Source organism: Meyerozyma guilliermondii, genomic scaffold (genome assembly GCF_000149425.1).
Source record: "Meyerozyma guilliermondii ATCC 6260 scaffold_6 genomic scaffold, whole genome shotgun sequence".
In the NCBI taxonomy this organism is placed as follows: domain Eukaryota; kingdom Fungi; phylum Ascomycota; class Pichiomycetes; order Serinales; family Debaryomycetaceae; genus Meyerozyma; species Meyerozyma guilliermondii.
Genome location: NW_001809795.1, coordinates 613852 through 636133, shown reverse-complemented (window position 1 = coordinate 636133; position 22282 = coordinate 613852). Strand labels below are relative to the sequence as shown.

The 22282-nt window shown below is 45.7% G+C and overlaps 12 protein-coding genes across 12 annotated transcripts; 3 read left to right on the top strand and 9 right to left on the bottom strand. All coding sequences in view use genetic code 12, as the record gives it.

The window, feature by feature from the left end:
- Positions 1-95: 95 nt before the first annotated feature.
- On the bottom strand, positions 96-1484 carry DCW1 (putative mannan endo-1,6-alpha-mannosidase; the record flags this gene model as incomplete). Its single annotated transcript, XM_001482951.1, has 1 exon — positions 96-1484. One exon carries the CDS (start codon positions 1482-1484, stop codon positions 96-98), a length of 1389 nt encoding a protein of 462 aa, XP_001483001.2.
- Positions 1485-1751: 267 nt separating this feature from the next.
- Positions 1752-3242, bottom strand: PGUG_04955 (uncharacterized protein; the record flags this gene model as incomplete). The annotated part of the gene is made up of 1 exon (XM_001482950.1): positions 1752-3242. One exon carries the CDS (start codon positions 3240-3242, stop codon positions 1752-1754), a length of 1491 nt encoding a protein of 496 aa, XP_001483000.2.
- A 262-nt stretch (positions 3243-3504) lies between these two features.
- Positions 3505-4992, top strand: PGUG_04954 (epsin; the record flags this gene model as incomplete). The annotated part of the gene is made up of 1 exon (XM_001482949.1): positions 3505-4992. One exon carries the CDS (start codon positions 3505-3507, stop codon positions 4990-4992), a length of 1488 nt encoding a protein of 495 aa, XP_001482999.2.
- Positions 4993-5025: 33 nt separating this feature from the next.
- On the bottom strand, positions 5026-7326 carry ESC4 (Esc4p; the record flags this gene model as incomplete). The annotated part of the gene is made up of 1 exon (XM_001482948.1): positions 5026-7326. One exon carries the CDS (start codon positions 7324-7326, stop codon positions 5026-5028), a length of 2301 nt encoding a protein of 766 aa, XP_001482998.2.
- Positions 7327-7487: 161 nt separating this feature from the next.
- CLB2 (B-type cyclin) lies at positions 7488-8690 on the bottom strand (the record flags this gene model as incomplete). Its single annotated transcript, XM_001482947.1, has 1 exon — positions 7488-8690. The coding sequence occupies one exon, from the start codon at positions 8688-8690 to the stop codon at positions 7488-7490; it is 1203 nt and encodes a 400-aa protein (XP_001482997.2).
- A 493-nt stretch (positions 8691-9183) lies between these two features.
- On the bottom strand, positions 9184-10431 carry PGUG_04951 (uncharacterized protein; the record flags this gene model as incomplete). The annotated part of the gene is made up of 1 exon (XM_001482946.1): positions 9184-10431. The coding sequence occupies one exon, from the start codon at positions 10429-10431 to the stop codon at positions 9184-9186; it is 1248 nt and encodes a 415-aa protein (XP_001482996.2).
- Positions 10432-10896: 465 nt separating this feature from the next.
- PGUG_04950 (DUF1993 domain-containing protein) lies at positions 10897-11403 on the top strand (the record flags this gene model as incomplete). Its single annotated transcript, XM_001482945.1, has 1 exon — positions 10897-11403. The coding sequence occupies one exon, from the start codon at positions 10897-10899 to the stop codon at positions 11401-11403; it is 507 nt and encodes a 168-aa protein (XP_001482995.2).
- A 1022-nt stretch (positions 11404-12425) lies between these two features.
- PGUG_04949 (MFS transporter) lies at positions 12426-13976 on the top strand (the record flags this gene model as incomplete). Its single annotated transcript, XM_001482944.1, has 1 exon — positions 12426-13976. One exon carries the CDS (start codon positions 12426-12428, stop codon positions 13974-13976), a length of 1551 nt encoding a protein of 516 aa, XP_001482994.2.
- A 145-nt stretch (positions 13977-14121) lies between these two features.
- SRB9 (Srb9p) lies at positions 14122-18807 on the bottom strand (the record flags this gene model as incomplete). Its single annotated transcript, XM_001482943.1, has 1 exon — positions 14122-18807. One exon carries the CDS (start codon positions 18805-18807, stop codon positions 14122-14124), a length of 4686 nt encoding a protein of 1561 aa, XP_001482993.2.
- Positions 18808-19145: 338 nt separating this feature from the next.
- On the bottom strand, positions 19146-19826 carry PGUG_04947 (cyanamide hydratase; the record flags this gene model as incomplete). Its single annotated transcript, XM_001482942.1, has 1 exon — positions 19146-19826. One exon carries the CDS (start codon positions 19824-19826, stop codon positions 19146-19148), a length of 681 nt encoding a protein of 226 aa, XP_001482992.2.
- A 634-nt stretch (positions 19827-20460) lies between these two features.
- On the bottom strand, positions 20461-21021 carry APT1 (adenine phosphoribosyltransferase; the record flags this gene model as incomplete). The annotated part of the gene is made up of 1 exon (XM_001482941.1): positions 20461-21021. The coding sequence occupies one exon, from the start codon at positions 21019-21021 to the stop codon at positions 20461-20463; it is 561 nt and encodes a 186-aa protein (XP_001482991.2).
- A 109-nt stretch (positions 21022-21130) lies between these two features.
- On the bottom strand, positions 21131-21928 carry PGUG_04945 (uncharacterized protein; the record flags this gene model as incomplete). The annotated part of the gene is made up of 1 exon (XM_001482940.1): positions 21131-21928. The coding sequence occupies one exon, from the start codon at positions 21926-21928 to the stop codon at positions 21131-21133; it is 798 nt and encodes a 265-aa protein (XP_001482990.2).
- Between the last annotated feature and the right edge of the window lie 354 nt (positions 21929-22282).

Sequence of the window (22282 nt, the reverse complement as noted above, 5' to 3'; positions counted from 1 at the left end):
GAAAAAAATGTACAATGAATACGAATGAGTATTCAATGAAATCTCGTGTGAAATTCTTGTGATATTCTTGTGGCTTCTCGGGTGAATTCTTGTGCTTACAATAGCAACCACACTGTTGCACCCACTATCGACATACCAATTATAGCGGTTATGATTCCAGCACCGGCTTTGTCGCCCGAACCAAGATTGAGAGGCGTAGCATTGATATTGGTAGCACCGTAACCGCCGCCAGGATTTCCCTTAGAAGATCCACCGTTATTGGCGGTATATGGTGGTGGTCTATCGTGGACCCGAAGAGCAGTAATTACCTCCAAAGCACACATTTGCTCTCCTAAACCATACACGCCATCCCAGTGGCCCAAGAACCAGTTGATACCACAAGTGTGACCGTCTGTACCTCCACTACAACTTTGAGCCGCGGCAATTGCCGATTTCTCGAGCCAGTTCATAATTGTATCACTGGTTTCCGGTGCCATGATTGCCGTGAGACCAAGGAACCTAGAGAAGTAAGCCTTGAATGAACGCTGGTCTTGGTTACAAGATCCTGCTCCTTGTCCTCCTTTACCATTCTGACATGCTGCTTCGTACATGATGTCGTTGGTCAGATTGAAGAAAACAACAGACCCTGCGAGCAACTTCTTCGTCCGCTCGTGCCACACTTCGTCTTGGGTGTAGTTGTAGAGAACGGCGGCACCCAGAAGGAAAAGTCCCTGGTTATATGACCATTGCAACTTGACTACTTCGGAGCAATTGTCGTTCACAGTGACACCGTCATACACAAAATAGTACCCTGGTTGAGTCTCGTTAATGAGATGGGTCCCCACCATCCATTCCCACACTTTCTCGGCCCAATCAGCGTAACTGTCATTACCAGTGTAGCGAGCGAGTCTTGCAGCAATATTGAAAAGACATCCATTGGAAACCGAGTTCTTGTAATCGTAACCAGAATTCCACTGGAAAATCTGCCACCGAAGTCCTCCATGACAATCGTTATGATCCCACCGTGCTTGCATAGTATTGAAAACTGCCTGAGCCAAAGCAAGATACGCCTTACGCTCATCCTTGGGATTGCTCATGTTCTTCTCGGCCGCAGCCATTACAGCAATTCCCCAAAAACCCTGATCATCGTTACCTTCAGTAGTGGACTGGTTAAGGGGAACATAATTGTAGTTTTCTCCAACCTGGTACCCTAAAGCTTCTTTGATGAGAGGAACCAAAGTATCATTATCCATGTAGTACGAATACTCAATGAGCGAACCCCATGCTCCACCAGCTTCCCACCAGTAGTAGGGCCAGGTAAACATACCTATAACACCTCCTTTTTTGTAACCATCATAATAGTCAAGAAGACCTTTTGCAATGAGAGCAGTGTCTTGTTTGATGCTATCAAAATCGTCTGTTTGCAAGTCGAGGGCGGAAACGACCCAAATCAACGCAGAAACGACCAAAAACCCGCAAGATGAACCACAAGACAAAAACTTCATTTTTTTTTGAGTTGCAACGAAAATGGCCCTAAATTCTAAATTTGCCACGGAAATGTACCCAGTTGTTAGGGACCTTGGTAGTAGTAAGCACCGTCGGGAATTCGAGGAGTGGTTGGTATTTGTTTTTCAACGTTGATACGTGATTTAAGGTTGATCTGCAGGGATGCGAATTCTATAATTATACTCGTGGACGCTTATCTACAGGAACAGTCAATTCTTAGATTAGACTTAATTGTCTGAAATACATATATTCGTACAACTTCTCTATTAGTCGGCAAATACTGGATCCACCGAGTGCGGCTGCCGCGGGGCCGGTTTGCGGGTCGCTTCGGGCGTGGCATCCTCCGCATCAGCTTGATCTGAATCGTCTTCGGCCACATCGGCGTCTTCTGGTTCTTCTTCCTCTTCCTCTTCTTCCTCTTCTTCCTCTTCTTCTTCGGCGTCCTCCTCTTCTTCGGCATCTTCTTCCTCCTGTGGCTTTTCTCCGTTCACCTTGGCGGGTGTGGTTTCTGCAGCCGTTCCCACGGTTGCAAACTTCGAGAACCCAGAAGCAAAGTCGGTACGGCCATGGGACACCAACCAATCACGTACTTCGCCCTCAGATTGCACAAGCTCGTCGTACACAAGCAAGGCAGTTTCCGAGTCGTAGGCGACGTTAGGTCCGCGAACCGACCGCAACCGGTCCACAGCAGAGTGAACCGCCGACACAACAGCGGGTGGGTATTTGGAAGCATTGTATACCCTGTGGGAGAACTTGACCACGAGAATGCTGGTGACCAAATCGTAGGTGACATGGACACTGGACACAAAACTTTGGTCTTGTTCTTTGTAGCATTTGTAGACGGCGCGAATGGGTTTTTTGGCGTGGGTGTCGGCGGTGTTAGCCAGCACCAAGTTGAACTTGTAGCCGATGGAGGCGATGACGGGATCCAAGTAGATCACTTTAATTTTTTCGATGATGAACTCACGGAACTGGCGTTCGTTCATGGGCCGGCTCACGAGGTTATCGGAAAAGTTTCCGAGTTCTTTGACAAATACCAAATTTTTCACATCCTTGTGCTGCGACTTGGACACGGCAAGTAAGTATTCGTTGTACAGCCCATAAACGTTCCCACGGTACGGGTCAGCAAAACAGTCACTACAGAGTCTGTAGTTCATCAGAAGCTCGTCGTTAGCATCGAGAATACGTCCACAAATTTCACACGGTACCGGAGCCGCATTCACGGCCTGGCCCGCTAAAGTTCCTGGCACCGCGCCCAGTTGCTGCAACTGCTGCTGCTGCTGCTGGCGCTGGAGAGGCGTCATTCCGTAGGGAGGCCCCGCGACCGCACCGGGCCCTGGCGGAGTGCGCGCAGCGGAAGCCACCGCCATACTAGCTACCGCCACGGCGTTGGCAGCGTCCATCAGCAGCACCGTCAGCAGCCGCGGAACCGCACTATTCTGGGGCTGCGGCAGCAGCTCGTACTGGTACTGGAACCGAAGCTGCTGTCTCAGCGGGTCGGCGCGAGCGTTGGAGTCACGAGGCCCACGGAAGAAATCGTCATCCTCCATAAGTATACTGTCGGTGGGAAATTCAGCGCCTTCCTCGCGAAACTGACGCATGCCATATATCATCGTTTCCTCCTCCAACGGCTTTCGCGATTTTTTTTTCTGTCTCTCGATAATTCGACATTTGGCACAAGTTTTGTACTGTCTGACCTCGGGGGGCTCATCATCAAGCCGTCTTCTTTTGCATCGGCGACACCGTCTGATATCCATATTGCGCGAAGTGTGATGGGGTATGTGCAAGTGGGTGGGTGAAGTTTCTGGTGGCGTCTAGGCACGTTCGGGGGGTCTGTTGCACGGGAAAGGTGTTGGACCCACAATTAGTAACCAGGAATGGTTCTATGTTTTGCCGTTGATTTCACCAAGTCAACCCATACACCACCCAAACACCAGTCCCAGCCACTACCCGCACCCCTTTCCTGCAGGCCTCACACCTTCTCTCCCTCCGCAGTCAAGTCGTCATTTCAGGAGGATAATGTCAAAGTCTTTGGTACGCAGCATCAAAAACGTCACGAACGGGTATTCGTCGGCGCAGAAGACGGTCAGAAATGCAACCTCGAACGATCCAACCGGCCCTACAACCTTCGATATGGAAGAAGTCACCGCTTGCTGTGATCGGTCCCAGACGGAGTTCTTGGAAGTAATGGACATGTTGGATCGGAGATTGAACGATAAGGGTAAGAACTGGCGCCATGTTGCCAAATCGTTGACGGTTTTGGACTATTTGGTTCGTTTTGGCCCGGAAAAATGTGTCATGTGGGCGCGGGACAACCTCTATATCATCAAAACGTTGCGAGAATTTGTACATTTTGATGAAATGAACAACGACCAAGGTGCGATAATCCGAGTCAAGGCTAAGGAGCTTGTGCTGCTTTTGCGGGATGACGAACGTCTTCGCCACGAACGTAGTTTGGCTGCCAAATCCAATCGTCGTGGGTTCCGTGGAGACGGAGATTCTGACGACGATTCTTCCCGCCGGGAAAATCGCAGACGCAGAAACACCACCCGCAACAATAACGACCCTTATGACGACGACTTGCAACGTGCGCTCGAAATGCTGAGAATGACGGCGGAACAGGAACTGAACAGACACCCAGAGTCCGAAAACGACCCGGACCTCGAGGCGGCGCTCAAGTTGTCGCTCGAAGAAGAGGAAATGCGCAAGCAGCAGAGACTGAATGCAAACTTGTTGGACTTGGATGGTCCTCTGCAGGTACAACAGCCCCAGTATTACATGGCTACAGGTTACCAGCCCCGGTTCCAACAGCCGCAATACCAACAATTGGATATGTTTGGGAACCCCATTCAAAATCAGATGTATACCGGTTTCCAGCCCCAGCAGCAGCCTCTGTATATGTTTGCACAACCGCAGGCTCCACAACAAACTCAGCCGCAATTTACAGGATTCAATTACGGTCAGCCTGAAGAGTTGCAGCCTTTAAAGACCGGCTCTAACAACCCATTTGCATTGGGACAACAACCTCAACAACAAAATACTCAGCAACAATCGTTAGACTTCTTAAAGCAGCAACAGGAGCAGCAAGCTCAAGCTCAAGCTCAAGCTCAGGCTCAGGCACAAGCGCAAGCTCAGGCTCAGGCTCAGGCACAAGCGCAAGCTCAGTCTCAGTCTCGTCCACAACAAGCCCAGCAAGCCCAGCAGACTTCTCTGCGCTACGACAGTACTCACGAGCTCAACAACCTTCTTGCTCAGGGTACCGGTGTAGATACCTTTGGTAATACCGGTGCTACTAGAATCCCTCATCAACATACAAAGACGCAAAACTTCATCAACTCAACGGGCACAGGCTATGGACAAGACAATGACTTCAGGGTCAGCTCAAATGCTACAGGAAACCCATTCTTGAATACTGGTATCCTGCAAATAAACCCATCCCATACCGGCTATGGGTTTGGAAATGCACCAAAGAGTAACGGTGATGGTCCAAGCTTGATAGACATTTAGGGTTGTATTATAGATGTTTATTTAAAAGAACTTTTACAATTTGTACGCTTCATAGTCAACAAGCTCCATCGCGAATATACTGCGAACGCACCAGTCCCATGTTACCACTGTTCCATCGGGGCAGATTCGCTTAAAGTTGGAAACAAGCTTTTGGTCTTTGGTTGCGTGAGCCACAAGCACGGGATGGTCGCCTATAAGTTGTGTCTTGCGTGTTAAAGTTTTAATTGCCGTATGATGCTTCAAACCATGACTGCCAAGAATAGCCTCCACGACGCTAACACCTCCGTTTAGATTAGTTGATAAGTTTAATTGCATATTCTTGAAGAGTGTTCCTTTGTTGGGACTGGTAAGACAATGAGAAAGTCCATTTACGTTTCCACTGACTCCCAAATCTTTGTTAACTTCCTTCGTGGTAATTACTTTGTCGAGAGAATAATCGTCCATTTTGAACTGCTTGTTTATCAGCTCCCATGTGGACGACTCATTCACTACCTTTAGGAGGTCAATGAGGTACTGAGGATGAATTATCTTGTCTGCTTGACTCAACGAGGTCAAAAACTTTTCAGTACGAAGAATGCGTGGCGCAATAATGACTTCGACCCGATGAGCTTTGGTGAGTTCTTTATTGACCTTGATGCCCACCTGCGATAGTTTTGCTAAATCCAGACGACTCAAGGTTATTTCATCTTCACTTCCAGTTATTATGGCATTGACATTAGTTACCGCTTTCTTCTTTTTGGGTGGAGGACTCTCTGTGGCCCTCTCCACTTCTACTTGACGTTTCACTGGTGTCTGAGCATCTAGTGTCTCCATATAAGTTTTCATCATCCGGGTACTCCTGGCCATCTTCTGATAATCGTTGAGGTCGTTCATGTCGGCGTGAAGTTTCTGAGCTGCCTTTTGTGCTGCAGACCTACTCTTACGAGCACTCTTTGTCTCACTTTGTGGAGTATTGTTAGCTAAAATGTCCACCGCTTCATTTTTGCTATTAGGTGTGATCAGACTATTATTTTGTCCGTGTTGCTTTTCTTTCGTGTCTCCAGGGGAGGTTATTGGGGTTTGGGGTGATGCTTGAGGAGTTTGACTGCTTTGAGTTATAATATCTTCATCTTCTTGGACAAAGCCCAAGGGTGTTGAGGTTCCAGGTAGGTACTTTGGATCGTTGTCGTCCACTAGAGACCACGAAGCATAGCATTTTTCAAGCCAAACATGGTTTACAACCTTTATGGTAGGAACGCCGTTTGTGTCCAACCATCGTTCTGTAGCGGTGACATATTTCTTGCCGTGCGGAGATCCAGCTATTAAGTAGTCATTGGAGCGGGTTAATGTCTTTGTGAACTCTCCGCCCAATCCCACGATGAGCTTAGCCAAATATGTTCTTGCTTCGCCGCTGTAATTAGTGATTGATATTTTGAGACCGGCAAAATCAGGTGGAGGAAGTAGCGGAATGGGCGAATGGAGAAGGTTAGAAGGCAAGTGCCATGTGCTTGATGCAAGAACGGAGTATATCCACGACAAAGTGCCTATGACGGTATGAATGGACTGCACTGCAGCTTCGTAAGCAGAGCCAGACTTATGGGGTCCAAGGTATATATCCACGGTAGGGTCGTACTCAGTTTTTACAACAGCACCGTGATGTTTTAGGAGGTCAACAAGAAGTGGCGAAGTGTAGGCACAGTAAACGGTTCGATTTGCAATGGGGCCAGAGTGCGAAATGGGAACTTCAAGTTGGCTCTCAGTTTCAGAAAGACCATTTAACAAGTAGTCCAGCTCGTCTACGAAACTTCCCAGCGATAAGCAAGCGTCTATCCATCGCGGAGTGACGATTTTGATGTCAATGATGTGTCCTTCTTCGTCTGGAGTATCAATTACGTTAGCTGCAATGATGCTTTTTACGTTCCGCATGTCCGTTGCCACCAAATGGGTGGTATATTTCGTTAAATCGTCAAGGTAGTGGCCCCCGAAAGCCGCTACGCCGCCGTAAATGGCCTCTTTATCGCCGCGAGGAAGATTATCGGCGACACAGACAAACACATCCTTCATGAATAGGTGAGGATCTGGGGTAAATCTGTTCGGTGTGCACGGTTTGGAGGACCTGAGTGACTCCCAGATCCATTCTGGAGTCGTGACAGGAATTAGGGCTCGTCTGCAGGCAATATAGGCAGGAAAATCGGAAGTTGGTGAAATGATGTGGTTGATTTTTTCATGAGTAATTTGGTTTATTGTAGGATTTGAGAGCTGTTTAATGGTTGCCCCGTTCTTTTGTAGTGTCTCGGCGATATCTGTGGCACCAGGGGTTTCCTGGAGCACCAAAACGGTGTAGTCTTCAAACATGAAAGACGCGTAGTTTGAGATCACAGATGTAGTTGGTGAGAATCGCGGAGAGTGTGGGTGCAGGACGATGGACTGCTAACGACAGAAAATTATATGCTATTGAACTTATGTGCTCTCATTAACTCATAACGGCCCCCGGCCATGTCTTAAAAGTTCTATAATCATTGCGGGCGTGTCGTCTGCAACTCGCTGGCGAAAAGATCACGGCCTTCTTGCACGGCTTTCTTGGCCCAACTACGACACACCACCGATGCTTTCATGAACTTTCTTGTGGCATACTTCTTGAAGAATTCGTCGTGTTCGACGGGTGCCACAAGGTACTGGACAATGAGGTCAACACATTGTCGCATTTCCGCGGCACGGTAGCCGGAATAGTGGATAAGATTGCCAGTCCACACCGGCAGTTTCTGGAGAATAAGACGGGCAATATACATGGCAGCAGCCGAACAGAGAGACGGCAACATGCCAATGAATTTGTAGTCGATGATGGTGATTTCCAAAAGGTATTTTCCTAGGGTTCTCAGTTGCACGTCGTAGTCGTCGGCTTTGGAAATTCTTCGTAAAAAGTTCATGGGATTGGGGTAATTGAGTTCGAAATCGAGGACTGTGAGGATGTATTTTTCGGCCTGGAGGATCTCTTCTTCTGTGTACGAGCCGTCGGTGAAGTATGCGTAGTTTTTAACCAGAGGCGAGAATACCTCTTCGTATTTTGCAGCGATGAATAACGATCCAGTAGCCAAAAGCTGAAGCTTATCGATCTGCACCACCTCCATCAGCATGAACCGGTCCATGACATTGATGGCGAGAAACAACGTTTCCGGAAGCAATCGGAATCGCATATGCATTTCCACGAGCCAATCCACGAGAATCAGCCGCATTTTCGGTTTGATATGTGTTTGCTTATGAAGATATTGCTGAGGAAGCGTCTTGTATTCAAGCTCGCCCAAATACGCAAAAATCTCTCCCACGTACTCGCTCACCATCAATGGGTCATCGGCATCCTCCTCATCCAAATCCTGCCATTCGTAGTCAATCTTGCGCGACCGTTTGTGGGATGCACTGGATTCGGAATGCAATTTACCGATGAGATTCGTGGACAGTTCCGTTGCCTGGCGCTTCTGGGGCATTCTGGACGGCACAAGCTCCAGCGAGAACACATTGGGCTTGGAATTGGTCTGTGGTAGCGGAGCTATATCTCCTCCAAGGGGCTTTCGCTTTTCATTTTTGACGGCCGTTCCAGCTCCAGCTCCATATTGGTTCGACACATCGGCCAAAGCTTTTGCTTCACGGTCCGAGCTGCTCAGCTCCAACTTTCGTGAGCGTGCTAGCCGGTATTCGTTCTCATTGGAGACTGTGGACCGCATTTCGTTGAGAATTTTGTTCTGTGATTTCAAGAAAACCCGCAAGTATTCACAAAGTTTTTATAGTGGATGATGGCTTTGTGGGGTTGAAGTGCACAGTAGCGGTACTCCAGAGGGCAGGGGTGTTTAGCAGAGGTATACAAGTAGTGTAAAACAACCACAAAATGAAGGTGTAAATCAGCAACAAAAGTGTTTTCCTTCAAATTCGCGTACGTGAATTTGGGGCCAAATGCGGAATGTAAACACGGTGCGCCCATGCAGGAAATCCCAGACGAACAAAAAGAGGTCTGGCAAGACCTCTTTTGAGTTCTTGAGTTTGTTGTGTGTTGCTAACTATGTCTATAATACACTGCTATAGACCAAATATACTATAGATAGATAATTGTACACTTTATACTGTATACTTTTTATTGTTACTCAAGTCTCGATTCCTGTATACAGTCCCGATGGATCACGGTTATGGGTGCAAACCACGGTCATAACCACCCCATATCCTCTATCCCAAAGTCCATTTATACTCCCCCATGAGCTGCATAGTATCGTGGCCGGGGTTGGTTGTTGCTGGAGGGTTGGTACAGGCGCTGCATTGCGATGGAGGAACGTTTTCGTTGCACTCGTGGTGAGGTGCGGCTGACACCTGTTGGTCGAGGAACGCCAATAATCGTTCGTAAAGCCGATTGTTCATGTTGAGAGCGGCTAGCATGTCATTGGATCCAGCCAGTGAAGGTGCCAGCGCATTTTTGGCAGCGGACTCGAATTTTTCATACAAACTACTATCGGGTTCCAGTTGCGGAGACGGTATCTGGACCGACTCGAGATGAACTTGACCATCCTGCTTATCTTGGGATTTCTGTTGGCCCTTACCGTCGTGGCTCTTTTGGTTGGTCTTGTCTTGTTGATTGTCTTGCTTTTCACTATTCTTCATCGCTTCTTCGAGCTGCTCAATCAAGCCCTCAAGTCGATAGCTCTTGTCGCCATGCCACTTTCTACACTCGTCATTGAGCCGCTTGTACTTGAGTAGCTTGGCCCTCAATAGCTCATTGGCTCTTTTGGCCGCAGAATCGGCCACTCCTGTCACCCGTTGGCTAGCTAACCTTCCATTTTCCATCTGGAGATGGCTCACTCTTGCCTCCAATTCTCGTATTCTGTAGTCACTGGTGTAGTCACGATCTCGCAAGAGGTTGTTTTCGTGTCGCAAGTTGTCCATTTCACGCGTAAGTTTGTTTATAGACGCCGTCAACATAGTATAATACTTTTCACCTTCTGCACTAGCCACGATGCTGTCTGGAATACTATGGATCACTTTATGAGTATCCCTTAACACATACTCGGTTTGCTGATCCAGAAACTGCGCTTCTCGTGCTATGAAATCGTCGATTTCTCGATCAACACTGCTTCCATCCCGGCTTATTTTCGAAAACACATCAGCTCCAGAATCTCGAAATGGACTGGGTTCGTCAAATGCGTCGTATACTGTAAGATCCGCGCGTGAGTCGCGGTTGAGTGGTCTTAAAGGACTCCCAGAGACACTCACAGAGCCTCGTTCTTTGCCTCTCATGCGAAAAATATGATCTTGATAGTCGTTGCGCGTTTTTTTCAGTGGAGAAACGCTGCTTCCACGCCTATATGAGGACCTAAAAGGGGTCCCAGTCTTCTCAGGGCTCATTTTTCGCTCCATAGGTAAAGTCTCGGGTCTCAGGGACCCCTGGTGGTAGGTATCTATGAGCTCTTGTGTGGACTCCATGTTGTGTTTGCAAACGCGGTTGGTGATAATGGGGAGGTGGCACGTGACCGAGAAAGAGAGGAAGGAAAAGATGGGAAAGAAAAGATGAGAAAAGACTATTAAAGGGGGAAGGGAAAGTAAGTAGATGATTCAAATCAGGTGGCTACTATGGTTTGTGATTTGGATTTTCTTGAAAAAATACATTCTGCATTTTTTGCCATTTTCTCAATTTGCAACCTCTCTCCATTAATGGTTGCAAATTTAACAAAGAAGCTCTTCAATTTTAGTTGAGAGAGTGATGAAATTCTTTAACAATCTAATATCTCTATGCTAGTTAAAGTCCAATATCTCCATACTAACTCGACTTGAGCCATTTTAATCTTACTTTAACCTCCATACAGAGCTTCAGACTTATGCGCGATATTCATTTTTGCGCTCGCATACGTTCGATTCAATTTGAAAACTCACATTCGCACCAATACTAAAATGGCATATTCTCTCTACGATGCATCGATAAAAATGGCCAATGGTGCCCTAGGTTCCCTCGATAGAATCCTCACCATTGCTGAAGAGAAACCAAATTCAGAAACCTTTATTTCGGCTCGTCTTGTTGAAGATATGAATCCCCTAAGTTTCCAAGTTTATTATGCTACGTTACTGGCGGAGTCGGTAGCGGCACTTTTAAGTGGTCAAGAGTACGAACCTCAAAGCAGTGAGATTGGAAATTATGAAGAAATGCATTCTCGAATTGCCCGTACTCTCGAGCAGTTAAAAAAAGTTGATAAAGAAAAAGCTAATGAAATTGGAGAAACCCTCATTATGACCGATACCCCTCAGGGACGTCAGGAGGCGCCGGTAAAACATGTTATAACTATTAGGCATATGCCCAATTTGTACTTCCATGTTGGAATGGCATATGCCATTTTGAGAAAGGAAGGTGTTCCATTGGGTAAGAGGGACTGGATCAGACCGTACTTGAGTGAGTTTACGTGATGGAGTGAATGAGAAAAAGGATATGAAACCTGAGAAAAGATGAAAATAATATGAGAAAGATGTGATGATGATATGACAGATATGAGAAGACCAAGAGAAGAATATGAGAAAGATGTGATGATGATATGACAAAGATATGAGTACCACACGAGAAGAACGTGAACCAAAGGTGAGGAAAACATGAGAAAAACACGAGAAAAACACGAGAAAAACATGAGGGAAACATGAGAATAATATGAGAAAAGTATGAGAATTATATGAGAATTATATGAGAATTATATGAGAAAAGTGTGAGAAGAACTTGAGAATAATAAGAGAAAAAGACGAAAAATATGAGAATAATATGAAAAAGAGATGAAAGCAATATGAGCATAATATGAGAGATAGGAGAGAAAAGATGAGTATGATATGAAAAACTAACGATAAGAGATAGCGTAATTGCTAATGAATGAACGATAAAGTCAAATTCCAATAAAACACGATCCCAAACGAAACATCCAAAACCGTTTTTAGTCAACTCAAAGGTTAAATGCTGGTGCAAGTTTCTTTTACCATTCCACTCCATTGAGCAACCAAATACACCAATGCCCAAAGCGTAGCACAGATTGAGAGCAAGTTTCAATTTCTTTTATCTCATCTTAGACGAATCTAGACTGATCGAGCCACTTTTGGCCTAATATACACGAAAAGTGACACCATCAGCCTTGCATCTCAAATTCCGGGCACTTGTGCGGTGGAGTTCCGCATTTGGACCGAGATGCGAAAAACCGTTAGAGTTTGACACAAGAAAATCCGAATAGAGTTTGACACAAACCCAAACTACTTTGAATGTGTCACTGCTAATTTCATATTTGCGCCTCGTTTTTGGTGGATTTGGCTTTTCGTGGACTTGACATTTTGGCATTTGGCTTGTTGGCATTGGCTCATCTCGGGCTGCAGGTACCGGCGTGCGGCGCGGAGTTGGTCCGAGATTTTGGTTGCTAATTGATAAGTATATCTGGCACGGAGCCCTCAAAGAATTTATGTTTCTTGTCCATTTCTTGAAACAATGTCTTTTCGACTCGCTCACCAACCATTGGTTTGTTAAAACTACAGACTTGCTGAACGACTTGCATAAGTACAATGAGAAATACGACTCCTATGCAGACATGATTGATGACGATTGGGACAAGGAAACCAACTACGATAACCCGAAAAACTGGCCAGTTTATCTCAAAGCATTCTTCTGCTTCGAAATAGGGTTCCTCTGTCTTTCTGTGTACATTGGACTGTCCATTTATACTGCGGGAATGAAAGACCTTCAGCAAGAATTTGGTGTGGGAAGAGAAGTTGCTTTATTACCCATGGTTTTGTTCGTGCTAGGATACGGAGTCGGACCGCTATTCTTCGCTCCAATAAGTGAATACTACAAGATTGGACGAAGCCCCGTTTACATTACAACACTTTTTCTTTTTGCAGTTCTTCAGATTCCCACTGCCATGTCACAAACGATCACTTCAATTTGCATTTTACGCTTTTTCAACGGTGTATTTGCTTCTCCAGTGCTAGCCATGGGCGCAGCGTCAGTTTCTGATGTTATAAAGACACCATATATCCCCACTGTGATCGGAGGTTGGGCCGTTTGTTCTCTCTGTGGACCCAGTTTGGGTCCGGTATTAGGAGCAGCAATAAACTCCAGGAAAGGCTGGAGATGGTGCTTCTGGTTTTTGTTGATTATAACAGGCTCGTCTCTTTTACTGTTTGCACTTTTTTTGCCAGAAACTTACCCTCCTACTTTAAAGTTCAAAAGAGCAAGACACTTGCGAGAACTTACGGGAAACTCCGACATACGAACTAATGAAGAGTTGAGGCACTTGGCAGTGGATAGGGGTTTTGTCAAGGAATATCTCTTGAGATCTGTTGAGATAACTGTTTCGGAACCAGTGGTTCTTTTCATCAACATCTACTCGGCTTTGATTTACAGTATTTTGTACTTGTGGTATGAAACGTTTCCTATGGTATTTGAGGATATGTATGGGTTCACACCGCTACTCGAGGGTGTCAGTGCTACCAGCATGCTTGTGGGAGTCATTCTTGGGTCCGTCGTATACACAATTTTCATCTACTTCAAATTCACCAAAAGATACACCAAAAGTGAGATGGTTTATCCTGAAGTTTTCCTACCCATGGCGGTGATGGGAGGGTTTCTCTTACCGGCGGGAATCTTCATTTTTGCCTGGTCGGCTACCCCAAAAGCTCATTGGTGCGGACCATTAATAGGAGCTTGTATAGCTGGGTTTGCAAACTTTATCATTTTCGAAACTTTGATCAACTATTTGGGAATGTCGTTTCCTGACTACTATGCCTCCGTTATTGCAAGCAATGGGTTATGGAGGTCGGTGGCCGCTAGCGTTGCACCGCTTTATGCTCAACCATTGTACACCAATCTAGCCACCAACAATTTTCCTGTTGGATGGGGATCCAGTGTTTTGGGATTCATAGCCACGGCAATGATCTTGATCCCACTTGTGTTTTATTGGAACGGGCCCAAGGTGAGGTCGGTGTCCAAGTTCACAGACTTTGAAATGACATGAAACTTAGAACAAAATTAGAAGGCTAGACCCTATAATTCTGCCATACAACCTTATAGACAACAATTTAAGTTCATGAAAATCTCATGGAACTTTAATAGAAACAATACCTCACACCAATTTTGGATCCTCTCTCCACTTCCTCAATTTAGTTCACTTCCACATGGACCAAGTAATCCAAGGCTTTTGTCACGGCAGTAATGTGCCATGGAACAATTGCTGAAGCCGCCTGTTCATCAGTGAAGCGTGATTTGCTTAATTGAGGAGGTTGAAACTTGCCTTTGATACACAAGATATCTCCTAGTACTATCATCTTTTTGTAATGACGAAGCAATATCTTCATAATTGCATCGGGACTCCAATAGCTTGAACAAGAAAGCAAACTGACTTCATACTGCAACATTTGGGGTCCAAAAGAGCCTAAAAGGTATCCACTTTTCATAGCCAATCTAGTGGGAGAATTGACGGTTGGTAAGGTGGTGATTGGAACCACAGCACAAATATCTTGGCTGGGATCTTCAAGGATTCTTTCGGTATCAACAACTTCTGCAACTTTTGACGGACTGGCTCCACCATTGACTCCGTTGTGACCTCCCAAAGAACCCACTGTAGAAATTAGATCTTGCGGAGACAAAAAATTACCCAGAGCATTGAGTATTTGACGAGGAGACAGAAAGTTGATATTGTTAGGAGAGCTGCCCATCATAGCAGCAGGTGAAGTGCTGTTTGAGTTTCCGTAGCCAAGGCGAAACACATCTGAGTCAACCAGAGGTATGTCTGGAGGCATGGTGGTAGGAACATTTTCGGTTTTTTCCATGGTTTCGTCTTCTCCATTGGAGCTACTCGAGAAAACTGTCTTTGGAGATTTGTTCACCGATAGCACAATCAAAGAGATTTCCTTGTGCTTGACACTAAGCCTTTTCCAGTGAACTAGCTCGTCATCGGGGATGACATTGTTCACCCTCGTGAGCACCAAAAACTTTCTTCCTGAAACATTCTTGCTGGCTTGCTCGATTAGGTTCTTGAAAAATTCCATGGAAAGAGCCCAAAGGTCGTCGCACACCTCCTCAATACTATTAGCAACTTTAGTTGTACGACGAGAAGGCGAACAGTACCACGCTTTAGTATGAGTAAGTAGTCCTCGAGGATCAGACCAAACACCCACAATCCAGCTTTTATCTATGCTTCTTTCGTACGCCAAATGAAGAAATATATCGTCACTGTATGCGTCTTTGGAGTCTTTCGTGGCACCTGGAAGGTTTAGACGGAGCTTTTCAGGAGGGTCTTTCGCCAAGGTTGCAAAGGCGGTTTTATTGAGTGGTCTCGTTGCAGAGTTGTGTTTCAATGTTGGGCACTGATTGTAAAGACTCATAGCAATACGACAAAGTTTCGAGCTGGAGAGGTAGCGGAGACTTCTGGAAGACGGCGGACCCTTAAAAAGTACCGATGAAGGTATAATATGGCAAAATACCTCGACTATAGGTAATTGGTTCTGGCGCAAAACTTGCCTGAAATTTCTTAGTAACTTTGCAACCAGAAGGTGGGCATTGAAACGAGTATCGGAGAGTGCAAAAAGTAGAAGAAACGGACTCTTGAAATCAAAGCTGTTGGATTTTTCCATCAAATCTAGCTTGATGAGTTCCGCGAGCTTCATCAATTCTCGCTCCACAACCCTCACGGCACCACCGTTTTCCAGTGTCTCGTCGTAGACGATATTGATGGTTCCATTGATTCGTTGTAAATCCAAACTCAGCAGAGAATTCAAGTTCAACTTGGCCATAGTTCCAAACGAGCATTCGTGATAACAATATGCTAAAGAGTCCAAGAATTGAGACCCTGTGTTGTTAGGATCCGAATCACACACTAGTACAGTTTGAAAGTCTTTCGGTCCATTTACTGGACTAAAGTTCAAAAAGTTCCAAAATGAAAGCGACGTAGATGACAAGTTGATAATGGCATCGTCTTTTTTAACAGTAATCATTGGTTCTTTTAAGGCAATTATACCTGAATCTTCCCGTTCCGGAGACTCTTCTATCTGAGAAACCAATTGGAGATATGTCTCGATGTCGCTTGATTCCTGGTTTCCAGCATCAGGATATATAGCGTCCCACTGCAAATTATTGAGCTTTTCACCTTCAAATTGTAGCATTCCCGTGACGGTTAGTTCATCCAAAAAGGATGTTTTCTCATCTTGGCCGTAGATTGGGGTGAGAAACTCAAACAATGAAACATTGTAGCTATGAGGAAAGAGAGACAGGAATGCGGTAGAAAGGTGGAGCGGGATTCGATCCAGGTGAACCAACGCTTCTTCCTCGTCATTGACAAAATACTGGACCAATTTTGAATCTATGTTTGTCAATCCATGGTCAAAAATTAGGGATGGGACCAAAGTCTCCAATAAATCGTTCAAGCCCTCAGACTTGGCTTTCAATTCCATTCCACATCCAAGATCAGAAGTTTCTGTATCGGCTTCGACATCCATAATGAGCTCGTTCTTTATATTGTTTTCGATATTATTAGTCAAAAACATATCGGGAATGGTACTGGTATTGATGCCTCGCAATATCAATGGAAGACAATTGGTTGAGGAAGAAGAAGGCGGCTGGCTATCTTGCTTTTTTTCTTCGGTATGGTCGCTTTCTGGTTCCAGATTACGCAGAGCAGGTTCTGAAGCATTCGTGGATGCTGGCTCCGATGCATCCAGTGGGTTCAGCACTTCCTCCAGTTGCACAGACTCGGGCCAGTCTTTCTTTGTATTTTTCATAAAAGGCAGGTAGAAACTGTCGACGTTGGCCAAGCCTGTATTGAAAGCAAGACCTGCTCCAGCTACCGACAGAGAAATAGGCACCGAAGAAGTGGGTAGAGACGACGACTGTCCATCGGGACCATGAGTTCCATTGAAGTTTTCACCGTTGGAAGGATTATTCGGTGCACTCTTCACATTATCGGCAGACATATCTGCCACATTAAGGCGCAACGGCAGAGTTACACTCTCCATTATTGCGTTGTCGTCGGCTTCATCTTCGTCACTTTCATCGCTACTAGCGCTTTTCTCTGAGTCCATGGATTCATCGTCTGCGAACACTTCTTCATAATCTTTCAGTTGGCGGTGTCGACTAATTCCCAATCCTGTTACTCCGTCTTTATTTGTAGGAGCCAGGACACTGGTTGCTCTTGTTTTACTCTTGGCATCTTCCACGCCAACAGAAGAATCTTTTTCAACATAAAATTTTCCTCCTTTGCCGTATTTTGTGTCTATATTGTTCTTTATGAGAGGATTGAACAAGATTGGTGAGAACACCGATTTGGACGGAATGGTATCTCCCGGAGTTGACTGGTAGTGCTGGGGTACCACAGGGGTGGGCATGATGGCTGGTGGAGCACCAGGATCGTCATAGGACTGAGGGGTGGCTCTGAAGGAAGCAAGCATTTGTTCTTTGGTGAGCATTTGGTCTTTGGGAATATCCACAAATGTTTGGTGGGATTGCTGGGATTGACTCAGCTGGTTTGGCAGTTTATTTTGCAGGATTTGCAGGTTTTGTATGGATGTAGCAGCTACTAAAGGACTGCTAATATGTTCGGTTTTTGGTGATGGCAGATGCATTTCGACATCGCCATTTTCAGTCGTAGTGTCTTTAACTGAAATGTCTTTGATTTGTTGCTTGTCGTCATTTTCCGGCTCGCTGTTATCCCCAAAAAGATCATCGAGCTCGTCGTCCAGTTTTTCGCTTCTTTCATTCTCCTTTGGAAGGCCGACCAGCGGCGACGGGAACACCTCATCTTCCACCGAGTCTCTTACCTCTACTACCTCGCCGCTGGCATCGGTAGACATTATACTGGGAACACTGAACGGAGGTGCTAGTTGAGAATCGTGGGGCAGCGGTGCCATTTGCAGATGCACATTAATGGAAAAATCAAGAAACTCAGAAATCATGCCAACAGGGTCGAACGGCGAGTTCTTCAACGGCTCCTCCAGATGCTCCGTGTGGCCGTATTGAACTAGACAGAGGTTCCATGGCCACATGATATACTTTTTGTTATCTACTGAATGGACGAATTGCGAAATGGGAGACGTCTGGTTGTTTAAATGCTGCAAATTGGGCACGAGTTTCACCCAGAGGATGTCCAGACTGATGGATACGCCGATGGCTCGTTCTAGGAGTGATATGAGCGGTTTGTGGTTACTTGGAGGCACCGAAGTGAGACATGCTTCGAGATTGGCTCCGAATAAATGGCATCGAATTCCAGAAGGAATCAAGTAAATTGCATAGTAAGCCGAGGAAGATGTTTCAAGCACGGATGTGGCCAAGAGACGAGGTTTTGTCCGGCGAGACATCGATACCAACACATCGCCAGAGGGAAGTAAGATGGGATCGAGGTAGATCATGGAGTAGGTTTTTTCATCATCGGCGGCCACGGCATAGTTTCCGAAAAGCTTCACGGCGCCAGCACGCGAGAGATTGAACAACACAAGCTTCTTGACCGCCTTCAAAAAGCAAAGCCCAGCATATGGTACCGGATCGTCAGCAGCCGGGCGCACCGTTCGAGAGGTGGTGAGATCTTTTGGCGAGGAAGTATGAGACAGCAGCAATTTGAGTTGAGGATAGAGTTCCTGGAGGTCGATAGACGAGGCCACATGGGAAAACTGGAACACAAATAGCGATCTATTGTAGTAATTGATGAGGATAGATGGATGGTCGTGACGGATTTGCACCTCCAATTCCAAGAGCATTTGTTCATTTGCCGAGTCCACAGCCGTGTAGATGCGATACGAGATATCATGGAGATGAGCTATCTTGTAGTAGTTTGTTGAAATGTTGCTAGGTCGTAGCATGGGAATGGTGGTGGAGATTGGAGAGGTGATGATTTCGCGACGGCTGCGAGAAAGCTGCGGCTGCGAAATGCGAAGAGAAAGTGAGGGAGAGAAAAAGATTAGGAGAAAAAGGTGAAGAGAAAGATATCGGACCAATGCTACAAGTTCTGTTGCTTCTAGCGATTGTAATGAAGTACTATAAATATCAGGTCAACGTATTGAGGAATTCTTTCTTAGTCAGCTCAGTTAGTCTCAATCAGCTCAGTCAGTCTCAGTTCTTAAGTCCAGTCTTGAGTTCAGTCTGTTCAACTTTGTCAGTCTGTTCATGCTTTAGTTCTGCTTCAGTTTTTTTCTTCTTTTCACATCTTTTGGTACCGAACCTTGTTGTTCATCACATCCTTGGGAAACTGCTCCACTCCAAGCTTGGACGTATGTCCCCAAGGCTTTTTGCGGTTTTCATTCTCAATGGCTCCAGCAAAGCACGAGAGCCACCCGTCACGCAGATGCTGTCTGTTTATAGCATCCAAAGTGTCTTCATGAATGAGATGGGTGTAAAGTCCCACATTATCAAGAATGGTTCCAATCTGAGTAATGAGCCCCAAAGTGGTGATATAACCAGTTTCTCCAAGATCCTGATGACGAATGATAGCCTCAGCTACAGCATCGGCATACTCCTGGTTTCCCTTGGTATGTTCTAAGATGAGATCCCGTGAAAGAATGCCGCCCCAAAACTCAAACGACATCTTTGTTGCAGCCATATTCTTGTCGGTGGTTCCAATATCATGAAGCATTGAAGTTACAAAGATAACTTCTGGATCCAACGACCATTTGGGAAAGTGGTCGTTCATAATAGCTACTCCATACAGATACACTCGAAGTGAGTGGTTGAAGGTTTTTGGAGGAAGCTCTTTCTTGGCATAATCGTAGACGAAACGGGCCAATTCACTGGAGGGCACTGGAGCCACACCTTGAGGTTTGGGGCTTTCAGGATTTGGAATTGCCTTCAGAACTTCTCTTTCAATCTTGGAAAATCCATACATGTTGTCTATTTGCTGAAAGCAACAAAGTTGGCTTTTATACTTAGTGTGGGGTAACCGGAACCTGGTGCACAGATGCCTTTTAAATTACATCTGACATTAGTCAGTATTGCTATTGCGCTTACTTTCTGGGCCTGGCCATCCTAGGAATGCTGTTGTTTGTGCCAATGACATCCATGCCGGAATTCAGGTACTAACCAGTACAACTTAGAACTATTGGTAGCTCGTGGAATGTGGTGGTGTACGGATGTTTCACCAAGACAAATGTTTGATTCCGTTAGTATTGCGTATGGAATCCGAAGCCCGTAAGTTTACTTTCGCTCGCTCGTTGAAATTTTTAACTAACCCAGCGGTCTTAAAGGCATCTGATTTGCCGGAAGAAACCCAGACTCGATTGTTCGAGTTGGCAGCCCAGGCGCTCTCCACGTATAGTGTTGAAAAGGATTATTCTACTTTTTTGAAAAAAGAAATGGACCATTTGTATGGTCCTACATGGCATGTTATAGTGGGAAAGAGCTTTGGTTCTTATGTTACTCACGAGCATGGATTTTTCTGTTATTTTTACATCGGCGAGTTGGCGTTTCTTGTATTCAAAAGCGGATAGATAATATATTGAATTCCAGCTTTCTATTATTCTCTACTTCTCTACTTCTCCAACTTTCGCCTCCTGGCCACTCAACAACGTGAAAACAGGGCTGTTCAACTTGTCACGTCCCTTCAAAAAATCAAGCTCCATCACAAAAAGATACTCCACCACTTTTGCACCACTTTTCTCCACCAACAGGCCAGCAGCACTTGCACTACCTCCAGTAGCCAATATATCGTCCACGACCAAGACACGGGCATCCTTAGGGATCACACCTTCTTGGATCTGGAATTTGTCGGTTCCGTATTCCTTTTGGAAGGTGGCTTCTAAAGTTGGTCCTGGCAATTTTCCTGGCTTTCTTACGGGAATAAACCCAGCTCCAAGAGCCAACGCAAGCGTAGGGCCAAAGAGAAACCCTCTACTTTCCAATCCCACAACATAATCGACTTTGGTGTCTCCCACGTGCAACTTGAATGCCTCTACGAGATTTTTGAACAATTCCGGTTTGGCAAAAATCGGCAAAAAGTCCTCAAAAAGAATACCCTCCGAGGGAAAGTTGGGGAACTGACGAAGAGCCGACTTGAGCTCGGCGGCGTAGCTTTCAATTGACATGGTGAAACAAAAGAAGATGCCCTACAGTGAGATGCCCTACAGTGAGATGTTCGGGTGTATTGATGCGAGCCACACTCAACTCATTCAGCTCAGCTCAGCTCAGCTTTCTTTAGCACTTGAGTTCTTTGGGGTCTGTAACACACAAAAACTGTGGGGGAGTGGCTGCCGAGTAGAAGGATGCCTTTTGTAGTTGCAACCAGTTTCCTTGGAGGATTTTAGACCGAAGTCCCTTAATAACGGTCCATGGACGAATCCGCGGTTTTGCAACTTCGATCCGGAACGGCCTGTAGAAGATCTGGCCTGTAGAATTGGCTGGGACTAAACACAGAAACTGCCTGGCGATGGTAAACGAGGTATCTATGTCGTTTGTAACTCCTCCAACGAGCGACGGCTGGAAACCCGATGCCCAAAGAAACGGTAAATCCAATGAAGAAGTTGTACCCAAATTGATTGAAAATTCTCCAGCCAATGAGCCTCCAGCGCCATGACTACTATCAAGACACCCGCTCAACGGAACCATGGGCTCCAAATTACCATAGTAGTATCCATTGGAAGCTTCGAGCCAAGTATTGGAATCGGCACTAATTCCGAGCTCTTGGAGCTGAACGTCGTGATTCGAAGGAACAAGATTTCCACCCACTCTGGAAGCTGTATCAAGTAGACTGTGGTGGAGAAGTGTTGAATTGGTCTCCGTGCACAAAAAGATTGTTTTTGGATCAAAATCAATGGCACGAAGAGAAGTGCAGTTGGTGGGTTTGGTTCTGATAGAATCGATACTTTTGCGAGGAGTAGCCTCGAAGCCAAAAACGGCGACGAGAAAGCTCAATAGTACTATTAGAATGTGAAAAGTCATGGATACGAGAGAATTTTTTTGGTTTTTATGGTAGCATGTCAGACAGATTAGCATACAGATTATAGCATACTGAGGTACAGCATACAGAAAAGAAGTAAGACAAAGAATAGCCGAGGATAAGAATAAGCTGAGGATATGAGATATGCTGAAGGATAAGCTGAGAATAGCTGAGGATAGTTGAGGATAGGGTGACGACTAGCTACAATAAGTGCCAAGAAGTCTGAAGGTACATTTTGCAACCTTTAAATTGCAACCACTAAATTGCAACTTTATTGCACTTTTGGTACAATTACATTTCCCTACGGCTGCAATGGCTTATACCACCAGACTATATCTCGATACCATTCCGGTTATCTTCCTTTTCTTATCTGTCAACCCTGTCAAACTGATAAGCGACTGCGCCGCATC